Consider the following 16,467-nt stretch of genomic DNA (forward strand, 5'->3'; position numbering starts at 1 on the left):
GTTACCTTTTCTCCCCCGCTTTCCCCCAGCTGTTCCTTGTCTCCTCCTAACTACCCATTCACCCCGTTTCCCACCTGTTCCCTTTTTCCCTCTGATTAGGTCCCTATATCTCTCTCTGTTTTTGTTCCTGTCCTTGTCGGATTCTTGTTTGTTGTGTTTCATGCCTGAACCAGACTATCGTCATGTTTGCTGTAACCTTGTCCTGTCCTGTCGGAATCTGCCGGTCTGTCTGAACCTACCTATGTTTGGTTATTAAAGAAGCTCTGTTAAGTTAATTCGCTTTTGGGTCCTCATTCACTCACCGTGACAGAAGAATCCGACCAAGAATGGACCCAGCGACTTCGGATCCTCTCCACTCAGCCGTCGAGATCCAGGGAGCGATGCTAGGCAGACACGAGCAGGAATTGTCTGCTGCTCGACATGCCGTTGAGACCCTGGCCACCCAAGTCTCCAACCTCACAGAACAGGTTCACCATCTCCGCCTCGATCCACCGGCCACTTCCAGGGCTTTCGAATCTCCGGAGCCCAGAATCAATAACCCGCCGTGTTACTCTGGGGAGCCCACTGAATGCCGCTCGTTCCTCACCCAGTGTGATATTGTGTTTTCTCTCCAGCCCAACACTTACGCCAGGAGCACTGCTCGTGTCGCCTACGTCATATCTCTCCTTACTGGACGGGCTCGTGAGTGGGGCACGGCAATCTGGGAGGCAAGGGCTGAGTGTACGAACCAGTATCAGGACTTTAAGGAGGAGATGATACGGGTTTTTGATCAATCTGTTTTTGGGGAGGAGGCTTCCAGGGCCCTGTCTTCCCTATGTCAAGGCAATCGATCCATAACTGACTACTCTATTGAGTTTCGCACTCTTGCTGCCTCCAGTGGCTGGAACGAGCCGGCCTTGCTCGCTCGTCTTCTGGAGGGTCTCCGCGCAGAGGTAAAGGATGAGATTCTCTCCCGGGAGGTTCCTTCCAGCGTGGATTCCTTGATTGAACTCGCTATTCGCATTGAGCGACGGGTTGATCTTCGTCACCGAGCTCGTGGAAAGGAGCTCGCACTCTCCGTTGCCCCCCTCTCCGCATCACTACCATCTTCCTCTGCCGGCTCGGGAGCTGAGCCTATGCAGCTGGGAGGTATCCGCATCTCGACTAAGGAGAGGGAACGGAGAATCACCAACCGCCTCTGTCTCTATTGCGGTTCTGCTGGTCATTTTGTCACTTCATGTCCAGTAAAAGCCAGAGCTCATCAGTAAGCGGAGGGCTACTGGTGAGCGCTACTACTCCTGTCTCTCCTTCAAGATCCTGCACTACCTTGTCGGTCCATCTACGCTGGACCGGTTCGTCAGCTTCCTGCAGTGCCTTAATAGACTCTGGGGCGGAGGGCTGTTTTATGGACGAGACCTGGGCTCGGGAACATGACATTCCTCTCAGACAGTTAAGGGAGTCCACGGCCTTGTTCGCCCTGGATGGTAGTCCTCTCCCCAGGATTCAGCGTGAGACGCTACCTTTAACCCTCACTGTTTCTGGTAATCATAGCGAAACCATTTCTTTTTTAATTTTTCGTTCACCTTTTACACCTGTTGTTTTGGGCCATCCCTGGCTAGTTTGTCATAATCCTTCCATTAATTGGTCTAGTAATTCTATCCTCTCCTGGAACGTCTCTTGTCATGTGAAATGTTTAATGTCTGCTATCCCTCCTGTTTCCTCTGTCTCTTCTTCACAGGAGGAGCCTGGTGATTTGACAGGGGTGCCGGAGGAATATCACGATCTGCGCACGGTGTTCAGTCGGTCCAGGGCCACCTCTCTTCCTCCACACCGGTCGTATGATTGTAGTATTGATCTCCTTCCGGGAACCACTCCCCCCCGGGGTAGACTATACTCTCTGTCGGCTCCCGAACGTAAGGCTCTCGAGGATTATTTGTCTGTAGCTCTTGACGCCGGTACCATAGTCCCCTCCTCCTCTCCCGCCGGAGCGGGGTTTTTTTTTGTCAAGAAGAGGGACGGGTCTCTGCGCCCCTGCATAGATTATCGAGGGCTGAATGACATAACAGTGAAGAATCGTTATCCGCTTCCTCTTATGTCTTCAGCCTTCGAGATCCTGCAGGGAGCCAGGTTTTTCACTAAGTTGGACCTTCGTAACGCTTACCATCTCGTGCGCATCAGGGAGGGGGACGAGTGGAAGACGGCGTTTAATACTCCGTTAGGGCACTTTGAATACCGGGTTCTTCCTTTCGGCCTCGCTAACGCTCCAGCTGTCTTTCAGGCATTAGTCAATGATGTCCTGAGAGACATACTGAACATCTTTGTTTTCGTTTACCTTGACGATATCCTGATTTTTTCACCGTCACTCCAGATTCATGTTCAGCACGTTCGACGTGTCCTCCAGCGCCTTTTAGAGAATTGTCTTTTTGTGAAGGCTGAGAAGTGCACTTTTCATGCCTCCTCCGTCACATTTCTCGGTTCTGTTATTTCCGCTGAAGGCATTAAGATGGATCCCGCTAAGGTCCAAGCTGTCATTGATTGGCCCGCCCCTAAGTCACGCATCGAGCTGCAGCGCTTTCTCGGCTTCGCGAACTTCTATCGTCGTTTCATCCGTAATTTCGGTCAGGTGGCAGCTCCTCTCACAGCCCTTACTTCTGTCAAGACGTGCTTTAAGTGGTCCGTTTCCGCCCAGGGAGCTTTTGATCTCCTCAAGAATCGTTTTACATCCGCTCCTATCCTTGTTACACCTGACGTCTCTAGACAGTTCGTTGTCGAGGTTGACGCGTCAGAGGTGGGCGTGGGAGCCATTCTTTCTCAGCGCTCCCTCTCTGACGACAAGGTCCACCCATGCGCGTATTTTTCTCATCGCCTGTCGCCGTCGGAACGTAACTATGATGTGGGAAACCGCGAACTGCTCGCCATCCGGTTAGCCCTAGGCGAATGGCGACAGTGGTTGGAGGGCGCGACCGTTCCTTTTGTCGTTTGGACTGACCATAGGAACCTTGAGTACATCCGTTCTGCCAAACGACTTAATGCGCGTCAGGCGCGTTGGGCGCTGTTTTTCGCTCGTTTCGAGTTCGTGATTTCTTATCGTCCGGGCTCTAAGAACACCAAGCCTGATGCTTTATCTCGTCTCTTCAGTTCTTCAGTAGCCTCCACTGACCCCGAGGGGATTCTCCCTGAGGGGCGTGTTGTCGGGTTGACTGTCTGGGGAATTGAGAGGCAGGTAAAGCAAGCGCTCACTCACACTCCGTCGCCGCGCGCTTGTCCTAGGAACCTTCTTTTCGTTCCCGTTCCTACTCGTCTGGCCGTTCTTCAGTGGGCTCACTCTGCCAAGTTAGCCGGCCACCCTGGCGTTCGGGGTACGCTTGCTTCCATTCGCCAGCGTTTTTGGTGGCCCACCCGGGAGCATGACACGCGTCGTTTCGTGGCTGCTTGTTCGGTCTGCGCGCAGACTAAGTCCGGTAACTCTCCTCCTGCCGGCCGTCTCAGGCCGCTTCCCATTCCCTCTCGACCGTGGTCTCACATCGCCTTAGATTTTGTCACCGGACTGCCTTCGTCAGCGGGGAAGACTGTTATTCTTACGGTTGTCGATAGGTTCTCTAAGGCGGCTCATTTCATTCCCCTTGCTAAGCTTCCTTCTGCTAAAGAGACGGCACAAATCATCATCGAGAATGTTTTCAGAATTCATGGCCTTCCGTCAGACGTCGTTTCGGACAGAGGTCCGCAATTCACGTCTCAATTTTGGAGGGAGTTTTGCCGTTTGATTGGGGCTTCCGTCAGTCTCTCTTCCGGCTTTCACCCCCAGTCTAACGGTCAAGCAGAACGGGCCAATCAGACTATTGGTCGCATCTTACGCAGTCTTTCTTTTCGCAACCCTGCGTCTTGGTCAGAACAGCTCCCCTGGGCAGAATACGCCCACAACTCGCTTCCTTCGTCTGCGACCGGGCTATCTCCTTTTCAGAGTAGCCTCGGGTACCAGCCTCCGCTGTTCTCATCTCAGTTCGCCGAGTCCAGCGTCCCCTCCGCTCAGGCTTTTGTCCAACGTTGCGAGCGCACCTGGAAGAGGGTCAGGTCTGCACTTTGCCGTTATAGGACGCAGACTGTGAGGGCTGCTAATAAGCGTAGAACTAAGAGTCCAAGATATTGTCGCGGTCAGAGAGTTTGGCTCTCCACTCAGAACCTTCCCCTTAAGACGGCTTCTCGCAAGTTGACCCCGCGGTTCATTGGTCCGTTCCGTATTTCTCGGGTCATTAATCCTGTCGCAGTTCGACTTCTTCTTCCGCGATACCTTCGTCGCGTCCACCCGGTCTTCCATGTCTCCTGTATCAAGCCCGTTCTTCGCGCCCCCGCTCGTCTTCCCCCCCCCCCCCATCCTTGTCGAGGGCGCACCCATCTACAGGGTCCGCAGGATTTTGGACATGCGTCCTCGGGGCCGTGGTCACCAGTACCTCGTAGATTGGGAGGGGTACGGTCCTGAGGAGAGGAGTTGGGTTCCCTCTCGGGACGTGCTGGACCGTGCGCTGATCGAGGATTTCCTCCGTTGCCGCCAGGTTTCCTCCTCGAGTGCGCCAGGAGGCGCTCGGTGAGTGGGGGGGTACTGTCATGTATTGTCATGTTGTGTCTTTCTGTCCTTTCCTTTCACCCTGTCTCCCTCTGCTGGTCGTATTAGGTTACCTTTTCTCCCCCGCTTTCCCCCAGCTGTTCCTTGTCTCCTCCTAACTACCCATTCACCCCGTTTCCCACCTGTTCCCTTTTTCCCTCTGATTAGGTCCCTATATCTCTCTCTGTTTTTGTTCCTGTCCTTGTCGGATTCTTGTTTGTTGTGTTTCATGCCTGAACCAGACTATCGTCATGTTTGCTGTAACCTTGTCCTGTCCTGTCGGAATCTGCCGGTCTGTCTGAACCTACCTATGTTTGGTTATTAAAGAAGCTCTGTTAAGTTAATTCGCTTTTGGGTCCTCATTCACTCACCGTGACATTGTGACATCAGCTGATGTAAGAATGGCTTTATAAATACATTTGATTGATGGTCTCCATGTGTGTTTGTTTTGAACTATTATTTTAGGGTGAGGGACAAGATATCGACCACTCCTTATGTAGATGTTTCATAAGAACACTTTCCTCCCAATGTGTTTTCCAAACACCACCCCATGATGTAACAGTGGAGTTTCCAATGTGTCAGCCATAGGGAACCACTGTTTGAAGCTCACTGTATGCAGTAAAGAGGGTCAAATAATACATACAAATACTAGATGTGTAACACAGACACTGGGAGTTAGGAAGCAAGTACAAGGGGTGAATGTAATAACAAATAGAATAATACAAAACAAGAGTTTAGCATCTGGACATGAGGAAGATAACTAATACTGTCTGGGGACACAACCAAAGGGAATGACAGATAAAGGGGAGGTAATCAGAAGTGATGGAGTCCAGGTGAGTCTCATGAGATGGGGTGCGCCTTACGATGGTGGCAGGTGTCCATAATAATAAGTAAACTGCCGACAATGAGGAGAGGGGAAGGGGGAGTAGACGTGACAGTACCCCCTCCCTGAAGCGGGGCTCAAGAAGCAGGACGCCGACCAGAGGAACGGTCCCGAGTACCAGGAGCAGGCCGGTCACCTCTGATGAGGCACGGGAACCTGAAGAGCCAGCTGAAGCGCGGGACCAAGTCGAGCCGGCTGAGGCATGGGAAACAGTCGAATCGGCTGAGGCGCGGGAGCCTGACGGACTGTCTAAGGTATCCCCGGTAGCTTCGGCAGTGGCCCTTGGACCTGACATTACCAGCAAAAAATTATTACAAAAAAATGTAAAATCACTTTTGCTTCCATTTGTTGTGGCAGTATTCTGTAACGCAGACACTGGGAGACTGCAAGCAAGTACAGGGTGTAAAATAAATAATAAATGGAACAATATAAAACAAGAGTAGCATCTAGAAATAGAAACATAACTAATACTGCTTGGGGAACGAACCAAAGGGAATTACAGACATAAGGTAGGTAATCAAAGAAGTGATGGAGTCCAGGTGAGTCTCATGAGGTGCAGGTGCGCATAACGATGGTGGCAGGTGTGCGTAATAATAAGTAAACTGGCTACAAAGAGTGCTAGAGAGGGGGAGCAGGAGTAGAAGTGACAAGAAGTGCCATGCATTGCCCCCTGGTCGCATAACATTGGGGTTGAGTATGAGCAACACTGTTCAATCAAACTAGGCAGAAAGTCCAGTTCAAGATCTGACCCTTGTCCGCCTAAAATATCCAAATCTAACTGCTTGTAGCTCAGGACTTGAAGCAAGGATATGCATATTCTTGTTATTATTTCAAAGGAAACACTTTGAATGTAGGAGAATATAACACATTAGATCTGGTAGAAGATAATACAAACAAAAAAACATGTGTTTTCTATTTTTCTTGTTACATCATCTTTGCAATGCAATAGAAAGGCCAGACAGTGATGTATGATTCTAGGTGTAATTTAGATGTTGTCCACAAGATGAGGGCAGTGTGTGCAAAGTTTACTGATCCAGTAAAGAACTACATCACTACGCAATATGCTGTTTAATTTCTTCCAGGTGTTTGCCCAAATGTGCCAAATTGGTCAATTTATACATTTTATTTGTTATTCTTTTTTAACCCCTTTTTCTCCCCAATTTCGTAGTATCCAATTGTTTAGTGGCTACTATCTTTTCTCATCGCTACAACTCCTGTACGGGCTCGGGAGAGACGAAGGTTGAAAGTCATGCGTCCTCCAATACACAACCCAACCAAGCCGCACTGCTTCTTAACACAGCGCCGTCCAACCCGGAAGCCAGCCGCACCAATGTGTCGGAGGAAACACTGTGCATCTGGCAACCTTGGTTAGCGCACACTGCGCCCGGCCCGCCACAGGAGTTGCTGGTGCGCGATGAGACAAGGATTTCCCTACCGGCCAAACCCTCCTTAACCCGGACGACGCTAGGCCAATTGTGCGTCGCCCCACGGACCTCCCGGTCGCGTCCGATTACGACAGAGCCTCGGCGCGAACCCAGAATCTCTGGAATGAGAAAGATTGGCACCATTACAATACAGCTAACATTGCAGCATTTCCCTTAAACTATCTCAACCCATCTTTGGCTGGGTTAAGACAATAGAGTATGGTTTTAGTTTGCAATTCAGTCACACTGTTTCCCTTTAACTATCTCACAACTTGCTGTGTTCTATTTTAATTTTACTAGGCAAGTCAGTTAAGAACAAATTCTTATTTTCAATGACAGCCTAGGAACAGTTAACAGTTAACTGCCTGTTCAGGGGCAGAACGGCAGATTTGTCAGCTCGGGGGGTTTGAACTTGCAACCTTCCGGTTACCTTCCGGTTACTAGTCCAACGCTCTAACCACTAGGCTACCCTGCTGCTCATTTAATTTATGTGAACTTGTTGGCAAGGAACTTTTGTTTGCATCCCTGCATCCATAATTGGGGAATTGACATAGTAAGACAGAGGAAGCTTGCTGTCCTTGCTGTGTTGTGAAACAACAACTCTAGTTTAACTTCTAGGGGTAGGGGGGGACTTTTCAAAACAGTTTTGAAAAGTCCTCTCCCTTCCCCTAGAAGTTAAACCAGAGTTTCCTCTGTCTTCCTCTGTCAATTCCCCAATTATGGATGCAGGGATGCAAACAAAAGTTTGTTGCCAACAAGTTCACCTAAATTAAATGAGCCAAGAAATGGGCCAATAAAAGGGCACTATAAAATGTGCAGTTTTGTGACACAGCACAATGCCACAGATGTCTCAAGTTTTGAAGGAGCGTGCAATTGGCATGTTGACTACAGGAATGTCCACCAGAGCTGTTGCCAGATAATTTTATATGAATTTCTCTACCATAATCCGTCTCCAAAGTTATTGGAATTTGGCAGTACGTCCAACTGGCCTCACAACCGCAGACTATGTGTAGACCTTACAGTGAAATACTTACTTACGAGCCCTTAACCAACAATGCAGTTTTAAGAAAATACCTAAAAAAAAGTAAGAGTAACAAATAATTAAAGAGCAGCAGTAAAAAACAATAGCGGGGCTATATACAGCGGGTTCCGGTACAGAGTCAATTTGCGGGGGCACCGGTGTCGAGGTAATTGAGGTAATATGTACATGTAGGTAGAGTTTTAAAGTGACTAAACTTAGATAATAGTAGAAAGTAGCAGCAGCATAGGGAGGGGGGGGTGTCAATGCAAATAGTCTGACTAGCCATTTGATTAGATGTTCAAGCTTGGGGGTAGAAGCTGTTTAGAAGCCTCTTGGACCTAGACTTGTTGCTCCGGTACCACTTGCCGTGCGCTAGCAGAGAGAACAGTCTATGACTAGGGTGGATGGAGTCTGACAATATTTTGGCCGTTTCTCTGACACCGCCTGGTATAGAGGTCCTGGTTGGCAAAAAGCTTGGCCCCAGTGATGTACTGGGCCGTATGCACTACCCTCTGTAGTGCCATGCGGTCGGAGGCCGAGCAGTTGCCATACCAGGCAGTGATGCAACCCGTCAGGATGGTCTCGATGTTGCAGCTGTAAAACCTTTTGAGGATCTGAGGATCCATGCCAAATCTTTTCAGTCTCCTGAGGGGGAATAGGTTTTGTCATACCCTCTTCATGACTTTCTTGGTGTCCTTGGGCCATGTTAGTTTGTTGGTGATGTGGAAGCCAAGGAACTTGAAGTTACCCTTACCCTTCAGGAAGTCCAGGATCATGTTGCAGAGGGAGGTATGCAAATTGGAATGGGTCCAGGGTTTCTGGGATAATGATGTTAATGTGAGCCATGACCAGACTTTCAAAGCATTTCATGGCTACAGACGTGAGTGCTACGGGTCGGTAGTCATTTAGGCAGGTTACCTTAGTGTTCTTGGAAACAGGAGCAATGGTGGTCTGCTTGAAACATGTTGGTATTACAGACTCAGACAGGGAGAGGTTGAAAATGTCAGTGAAGACACTTGCCAGTTGGTCAGCGCATGCTCGGAGTACACGTCCTGGTAATCCATCTGGCCCTGCGGCCTTGTGAATATTGACCTGTTTTAAGGTCAAGGTCCGGAACAACTGATGCTCTCATGCATGTTTCAGTGTTATTTGCCTCTAAGCGAGCATAGAAGTTATTTGATTGATTTCCTTATATGAACTGTAACTTATTATGTTGTAGTTATATTTTTGTTCAATATAAAGTGTTCAACCGTGAGTTTCTACCATGCTTTGGGGAAATAGGATGCGGGCAAAGGGGAGATTTATTTTGAATTCAGCCTAGTGCTGTTGGAATTCACCTGCTTCTACATATGGGAGAAATTATGAGAAATTATATATGTGATGCCATCTTATCAGGTGAAATACAGCACAGTATGTAAGAATAGCTGGAAACAGAAGTGCTCTTCAAATAGCATTTATTGCTCAGCACATTCAGGCATGATCAAATCACATTATCAACCATTCTCATTATCATCCCTATGCACACTATCATCCATTAATGAGAAGTAAATAGATACAGCAAAATACAGCTTTTGATTTGTTACATTCAATATTACAGTACATCTCTCTTGCAGGAGTTCATTAATTGTGCCTCATAATCAGGGGCGGGGGGGGGGGGGTGGGGCGACATGTCCCGTCCCCATCCCCAGTGAAAGTTGCGTCCCTGGTGATAATTGATAACCATGATACTTTACATGTTAAGTGTCAGTTAGTATTTTAAGGCGGAGCAGTTCTCATATTGCTTTATAGGCTTGCACTAACCATGCACCTCCTGTAAAGCTGTTCTAGTCTATTTAAAATTGCACCTGTTCTGTTATCTTCTCATCAACTGTCTGATCTTTCAAACCCACGGCTGATACATCCTGTTCTTTCACTGGTGATATCTTTGTAATAGATATCTCAACATGTTCAGGTTTTAACTCAGAGGCCTTGGTCTTCACGCTAACTGTATTTGTGGGTCCATCTTTGGGATCTGTAACCTTCTCAGGCTCTTTGTCCATACTTTCCTCTGGTTTCTCTTGAATTGTGTTGCTTTCTGGTGCCCCCCTGTGTGAGTCCTTGCTCTCTGCAACTGCAGGCATCTGTTTCTCTGGTGGTGTGATTGTCTTAGCTTTGTCACCACTGCCCATCATTTCACTCTCTTCTGTAGGGGTGGTCGTTGTTTCTGGGGTGAGGGTTGAGTCTGGTTTAGGGGTGGTTGTTGATTCTGGGGTGAGGGTTGAGTATGGTTTAGGGGTGGTCGTTAATTCTGGGGTGAGAGTTGAGTCTGGTTTAGGGGATATTTCCTCTTTAGGGGTGATGGTTGGGTCTGGTTTTGGGAAAGTTTCTACTTTAGGGGTGACTGCTGGTTCTGGTTTTGGGGAAGTTTCTTCTTTAGGGGTGACTGCTGGTTCTAGTTTTGGGGAACTTTCTTCTATATGTGTGACTGCTAGTTCTGGTTTTGGGGAAGTTTCTACTTTAGCGGTGACTGCTAGAGATGATTTTGTGGAAGTTTCTTCTTTAGCGGTGACTGCTGGTTCTGGCTTTGGGGAAGTTTCTTCTCTGGTTGTGACTGCTAGTTCTGGTTTTGGGGAAGTTTCTACTTTAGTGGTGACTGCTCGTTCTGGTTTAGGAGATGTCTCCTCTTTAGGGGCAACAGTGGGGAACGGTTTAGGGGATGTTTCTTCTTTAGTGGTGACAGTGGGATACGGTTTAGGGGATGTCTCCTCTTTAGGGGCAATAGTGGGGAACGGTTTAGGGGATGTTTCTTCTTTAGTGGTGACAGTGGGATATGGTTTAGGGGATGTCTCCTCTTTAGGGGTGACTGTTGGTTCCTGTTGCGGGGATGTTTCTTCTTTAGCGGTGACAGTGGGGTACGGTTTAGGGGATGTCTCCTCTTTAGGAGTGACAGTTGGCTCTGGTTGCGGGGTTGTTTCTTCTTTAGGAGTGACAGTGTGCTCTGGTTTTAGGGAAATTTCTACATTAGTGGTGACTGCTGGCTTTGGAGAAGTTTCTACTTTAGCGGTGACTGCTGGTTCTGGTTTTGGGGAAGTTTCTACTTTAGGGGTGACTGCTGGTTCTGGTTTTGGGGAAGTTTCTTCTTTAGGAGTGACAGTGGGGTCTGGGTTAGTGAATGTTTCATTTTTAGGGGTGACTGCTGGTTCTGGTTTTGGGGAAATTTCATCTTTAGGTGTGACTGCTAGTACTGGTTTTGGGGAAGTTTCTACTTTAGCCGTGACTGCTAGTTCGGGTTTTGGTGAAGTTTCTACTTTAGGGGTGACTGCTAGATCTGGTTTTGGGGAAGTTTCTTCTTTAGGGGTGATGGTTAAATCTGATTTTGGGGAAGCTTCTTCTTTAGGGGTGACTGCTGGTTCTGGTTTAATGGAAGTTTCTTCTTTAGGGTTGATAGTGGGGTACGGTTTAGGGGGTGTCTCCTCTTTAGGAGTGACAGTTGGCCCTGGTTGAGAGGTTGTTTCTTCTTTAGGAGTGACACTGGGCTCAGGGTTAAGGAATGTTATATTTTTAGGGGTGACTGCTAGTTCTGGTTTTGGGGAATTTTCTTCTTTAGGGGTGATTGTTGGTTCTGGATTTGGGGAAATTTCTTCTTTAAAGGTGATGGTTGAGTCTGCTTTTGGGGAAGTTTGTTCTTTAGTGGTGACTGCTAGATCTGGTTTTGGGGAAGTTTCTAATTTAGCGGTGACTGATAGTTCTGGTTTAGGGAATGTCTCCTCTTTAGGTGCGACTGTCGGGAATGGTTTTGGGGATGTCTCCTCTTTAGGGGTGACAGTTGGCTCTGGATGCGGGGTTGTTTCTTCTTTAGGAGTGACAGTGGGGTCCGGTTTAGGGAATGTGTCATCTTTAGGGGCGACTGCTGGTTCTGGTTTTGGGGACGTTTCTTTTTTAGGGGTGATGGTTGAGCTTTGTTTTGGGGACGTTTCTACTTTAGGGGTAACTGCTAGTTCTGGTTTGGGTGAAGTTTCTACTTTTGGGATGACTCCTGGTTCTGGTTTTTGGGACGTTTCTTCTTTAGGGGTGACTGCTGGTTCTGGCTCTGGGGAAGTTTGTTCTTTAGGGGTGACTGCTAGATCTGGTTTTGGGGAAGTTTCTAATTTAGCGGTGGCTGATAGTTCTGGTTTAGGGAATGTCTCCTCTTTAGTGGCGACTGTCAGGAATGGTTTTGGGGGTGTTTCCTCTTTAGGGGTGACAGTGGGGTATGGTTTAGGAGATGTCTCCTCTTTAGGGGTGACAGTTGGCTCTGGATGCGGTGTTGTTTCTTCTTTAGGAGTGACAGTGGGGTCCAGTTTAGGGGATGTGTCATCTTTAGGGGTGACTGCTGATTCTGGTTTTGGGGACGTTTCTTCTTTAGGGGTGATGGTTGAGATTGGTTTTGGGGAAGTATCTACCTTTGGGATGACTCCTGGTTCTGGTTTTTGGGACGTTTCTTCTTTAGTGGTGAATGCTAGTTCTGGTTTTGGGGAAGTTTCTAATTTAGCCGTGACTGCTAGTTCTGGTTTTGGGGACGTTTCTTCTTTAGTGGTGACTGCTATTTCTGGTTTTGGGGAAGTTTCTTCTTTAGTGGTGACTGCTAGTTCTGGTTTTGGGGACGTTTCTTCTTTTGCAGTGACTGCTGGTTCTGGTTTAATGGAAGTTTCTTCTTTAGGGGTGACAGTTGGGTCGGGTTTGGGGGATGTCTCAGATTCTTTCCTTTTTTCCTCACCCATTGAGACATCTTTTGTGACCTTTTCACTGCCAACAATTTTTACACTATCATCCTTGCTGCTCACTTTTTGCTCTGTCGGACCCACCTCCTTTTTAGGAATCTTTTGCACAAGGTCTTCCTTACACTCACTTGTTGTGCTGAGAATTCTGTCTGGCATTTTACCTCCTACTGTTCTCTCATCTTGTGTCGTTTTTACACCAGAATCATCAGGTGACTTCACCTGCTCCACTGTCTCCTTGGTTGAACTGGTGTTGAGCTCTGCAGTGTTATCAGGGGATTCCATGTCCTTCTCTGTGGGCTCAGGGAGATCCTCTTCTTGTGTTGTCACAGCACTCTCTGCCTCTTGAGGTTGGTCTGACTCTCTGTGCTCCTTCTGATCAGGTTTCTGCTCCAGTGTTGGGGCACTCTGGTCTGTCAGATCTACCTTTTTCCCCTCTTTGATGGGACTTTCTTTTGGGCTATCTTGTTGTTGCTCTGTTGGGGCACTCTCCTCTTTCAGATCTACCTCTTTTTTCTCTTGTAAAGGGCTTTCTATTTTTCTCTCCTCTGACACCTTTTTGGGTTCTTTGGAGATGTCCTCTGTGGGGACCTGTGGTTCACCCTTTATTGAACTTCCTGTTTTGCTATCCTCTGACTCTGACGTTTTGGGTTCTGTTGAGATGTCACCATTCATGGGAACCTCTAGTTGGGATTTGCCTTGTTTTGGGGTGTCATCTTTTTCTAATGTCTCGTTTATCTCGCTGTCTAGCTTCTCTGTTGTGTCCAGTTTTTCCTTCTCTCCCTCACTGGTGGCCTCAGCTGATTTGACTTCACTTTGTGTATTTTCACCTCTGTCAATGTCCTCTGTCTTTTTGATTGCATCTGGCTCACCCCCCTTTTCCTCCTCTCTTTCATCATCTCCCTCCTCTCCATTTTCTCCCTCACTAGGGCTAACTCCATCTCCATTTACCTCGACCTCTGCTGATGTGACCATCTGCTGTCTCTTAGACTCTTCCTCCTGTTCACCCTCTTCCTCCGGGGCGTCCACTTCAACATCCACTTTACCTCTAGCTTTCTCTTTATGCTCATCCACCTGTTCCCCACTTCTCCTCTCAGCTTTGTCACTCTCTTCTCCCTGCTTCTGTCTCAACTTGTCTCCCTCTCCCCCGACCGTCTCCTCGGAGCCTTTCTCCTCAATCTCGGACATCTCCATGTCTCTGGTGGTCTCAGAGATGATCTCCTCAACAAACTTGTACTGGGGTTCAGACCTGCGTGTGGGCCCTCCCTGCCGGGCCAGGCAAGGCAGGGTGTAGACGGGGGACTGGCGGTAGATGCAGGGCATGGAGATGTGGGTGTCAGAGATGGTGTACAGATGGGACTCCTCACCCTCCAGGAGTTTCCTATAGGGAGGCAGAGAGACGTGTTATTACCGTCATGACTATAATATGGATATGTCCCAATGTGTTAGCCTCGTAAATGCCAGACTGATCAATTCTGCACACATCCATGTCAGCTTGTGAGAACAGTGTGTGTGGATATGTCTGAATATCCATATCATGATTAAAGTGTCATTCTGTGTTGTGAAATGGTCTATGTTCATTTGATGTTAAATATGAAATCAAACTATTTCAATTAAATGTCTACTGTTTAATTTGATTAGTCTTTATTTATTATTCACTATTGACTGTGTTTTGTAGTAATCTCTCACCATCGCTATGACACTATTGCACAGTTTTGCTGTAACACAGCACTGAGTTGAATCAGATGTGTTAGCGCTGGGCTAGAATAAAATGTCCACACCCCGGTTATCCTCAGAAAAAGATCCAGGAACACACTAAAAATATACGGTAGAGTTGATGTCTCTTACCTGTAAGAGAGAATCTCCACATCCAAAGCCATTTTGACATTCAGCAGGTCCTGGTTCTCTCTCAGGTAGCCAGACATGTCTAGTTTAGCATTGGTCAGCTCATTCTCCAGCTGCCTGATAGTGTCCTGGACAGAAAAGTACACAATAAGAGTCAATAATAGGGTCAACCAGCCACTTTGTCTGGTATGAAAACCAGGATATATTTAGGGGGGGAAATATTGTTCTACCCATATGGTCCAATATGAGAAAATTATATTCCAATAATGATACAGTTCACATGGGGCCTATATTTGTGGCCTACACCTAGTACATAGCCCTGAATACAAATATGAATCATCAAAATGTGTATGTTTACTTACATTTGTTAGAGGTACAAAATAAACCACAGTCTACCTGGTAATGAATCAATTCTGCATAGTGACGCTCCTCCAGCTCTTGTAGTTGTTTTTCCAGGGCCTCTCTCATTCCTTTACCACAGTCCAGTTCAATTGTCTTCCCCTGCAGGTGCCTTCTATTCTCCTGGATCTCCTGTTGGGTTGCCTTCAACGCCTCCCTGTTACTTTCTGCCGCTTTGGTTAACTTTGCGAACTGGACACGGAAGCCCTCCTCGGCCTGCTGAATGTCGGAAGTGGCGTGACCTTCTAACTGCACACGGATGTCCCGGAGAGCCTCTGTGATGTCAGGTTTGCCAAAGTTGTATGCCTTGACCGTTACTTGAGCCTCTTGGATCTGGGCCACCATTTCTGATATCTCGTCCTCATGGTTGTTCTTCAGGAAGTGGATCTCGTCCACCAAAGACTGCGCTTTGTTGTCCAACTGAAGTTTGGCAAGGTATGCATCGTTGGCGTCCTTTTTCAGCACAAGGATACCGTTCTCTGCGTTCGAGCGGTCACGTGCCTCCTGCTCATACTTGTCTCTCAAGATGAGGAAATCTTCCTCCAGGTTCTGATGCTCTATCTCGATCTGACGCTTCTGAAGGGAGATGTCATGAACTAGGTTCCTCAGGTCCATAAGCTCCGGCTCGTGCTCCTGGGCCAGAGACGCAGGGGACTGTGCCTTTAGTTTGATTTCCTCGATTTCCCTCTCAAACAATTCATTTTCATGCTCCAAATGACGCACCTTCTCTATGAATCCGGCGAAACGGTCGTTCAGCCCATGGAGCAGTTCTTTCTCATTCATTTTTGTCAAAACCTCGGTAAATGGGTTTGATAAATCGAAAAGGCTCTCCGATGATCTCGGAACGGATCCGAATTCGCTCTTCAGCGTCGTCGCATATCCTCTGTTCGTGTATGTGGTAGTCGACTCAAAGCCAACGGTCCTGGATGCAGAGGGGGATCCGGTCAGTTTGGGTTGATAGCAGCAATACTCAGCTTGAGCTCCCCTATGCGGAGAACCCGAATGATAGTCCATTCTGTGGCTCATATTGCCTCAGTAAACTATACAGTGTCAGTTTGCAGGCTAAGCAGCGCGGCTCCTACCTTTTTATACCCCCTCTGTCTGCTCGCACTGCAGAATGGAACTGTCTATAGTGCTGAAAATGTATAGCATCAGCTGTAGGCTTGACTGTCTGCCAACGCTTGCGCCCTCACCTGTGTTCTCTCTCTCTCCGTCTCTCTTTCTCCCTCATCGTTTTGTCTCAGACAGCATTGACGGATAGGAGATCATTTCACTTCAAAACGTCGGCAGTCTACAATGACACCTCAAAATTAAAAGTCATATGTCTTCAATAAATTGTCAGGTGTTCAGACTATTGTTTTATCCAAGGGGCTATATATCTTTCTTTGTTTGGTTGATTTTTTAAATATTATAGAAAGGGGTTGCAGAATCTGGATTGGCTGAATGTGTCTGCCTTGTAATATAACTGTATATTACTGTATATAAGAGACAGTAATGCAAGTGTAAAATAGTCATGTAAGAATGACCCTAAGCCAAGACATAACTGCTTCCATTTCTCAGTCAAGCAGCACTTTTCAAGG

General features: G+C 47.6%; 1 protein-coding gene across 1 annotated transcript in view; it reads right to left on the reverse strand.

Annotated features, from left to right (window-relative positions):
• Positions 1-9,288: 9,288 nt before the first annotated feature.
• Positions 9,289-16,467, reverse strand: part of LOC110532773 (uncharacterized) — a 38,010-nt gene continuing 30,831 nt past the window's right edge. The window contains exons 7-11 of the mRNA XM_090184710.1: positions 14,885-15,872; positions 14,492-14,616; positions 11,207-14,024; positions 10,443-10,882; positions 9,289-10,325 (exon numbers count right to left, since the gene is read on the reverse strand). Coding sequence (XP_090040836.1) covers positions 9,740-10,325; positions 10,443-10,882; positions 11,207-14,024; positions 14,492-14,616; positions 14,885-15,872 — 4,957 coding nt within the window. The 3' untranslated portion in view covers positions 9,289-9,739. The remainder of the gene's footprint in view (positions 10,326-10,442; positions 10,883-11,206; positions 14,025-14,491; positions 14,617-14,884; positions 15,873-16,467) is intronic.

The sequence above is a fragment of the Oncorhynchus mykiss genome, chromosome 1 (genome assembly GCF_057628025.1).
Source record: "Oncorhynchus mykiss isolate SJ-2025 chromosome 1, ASM5762802v1, whole genome shotgun sequence".
NCBI lineage: Eukaryota > Metazoa > Chordata > Actinopteri > Salmoniformes > Salmonidae > Oncorhynchus > Oncorhynchus mykiss.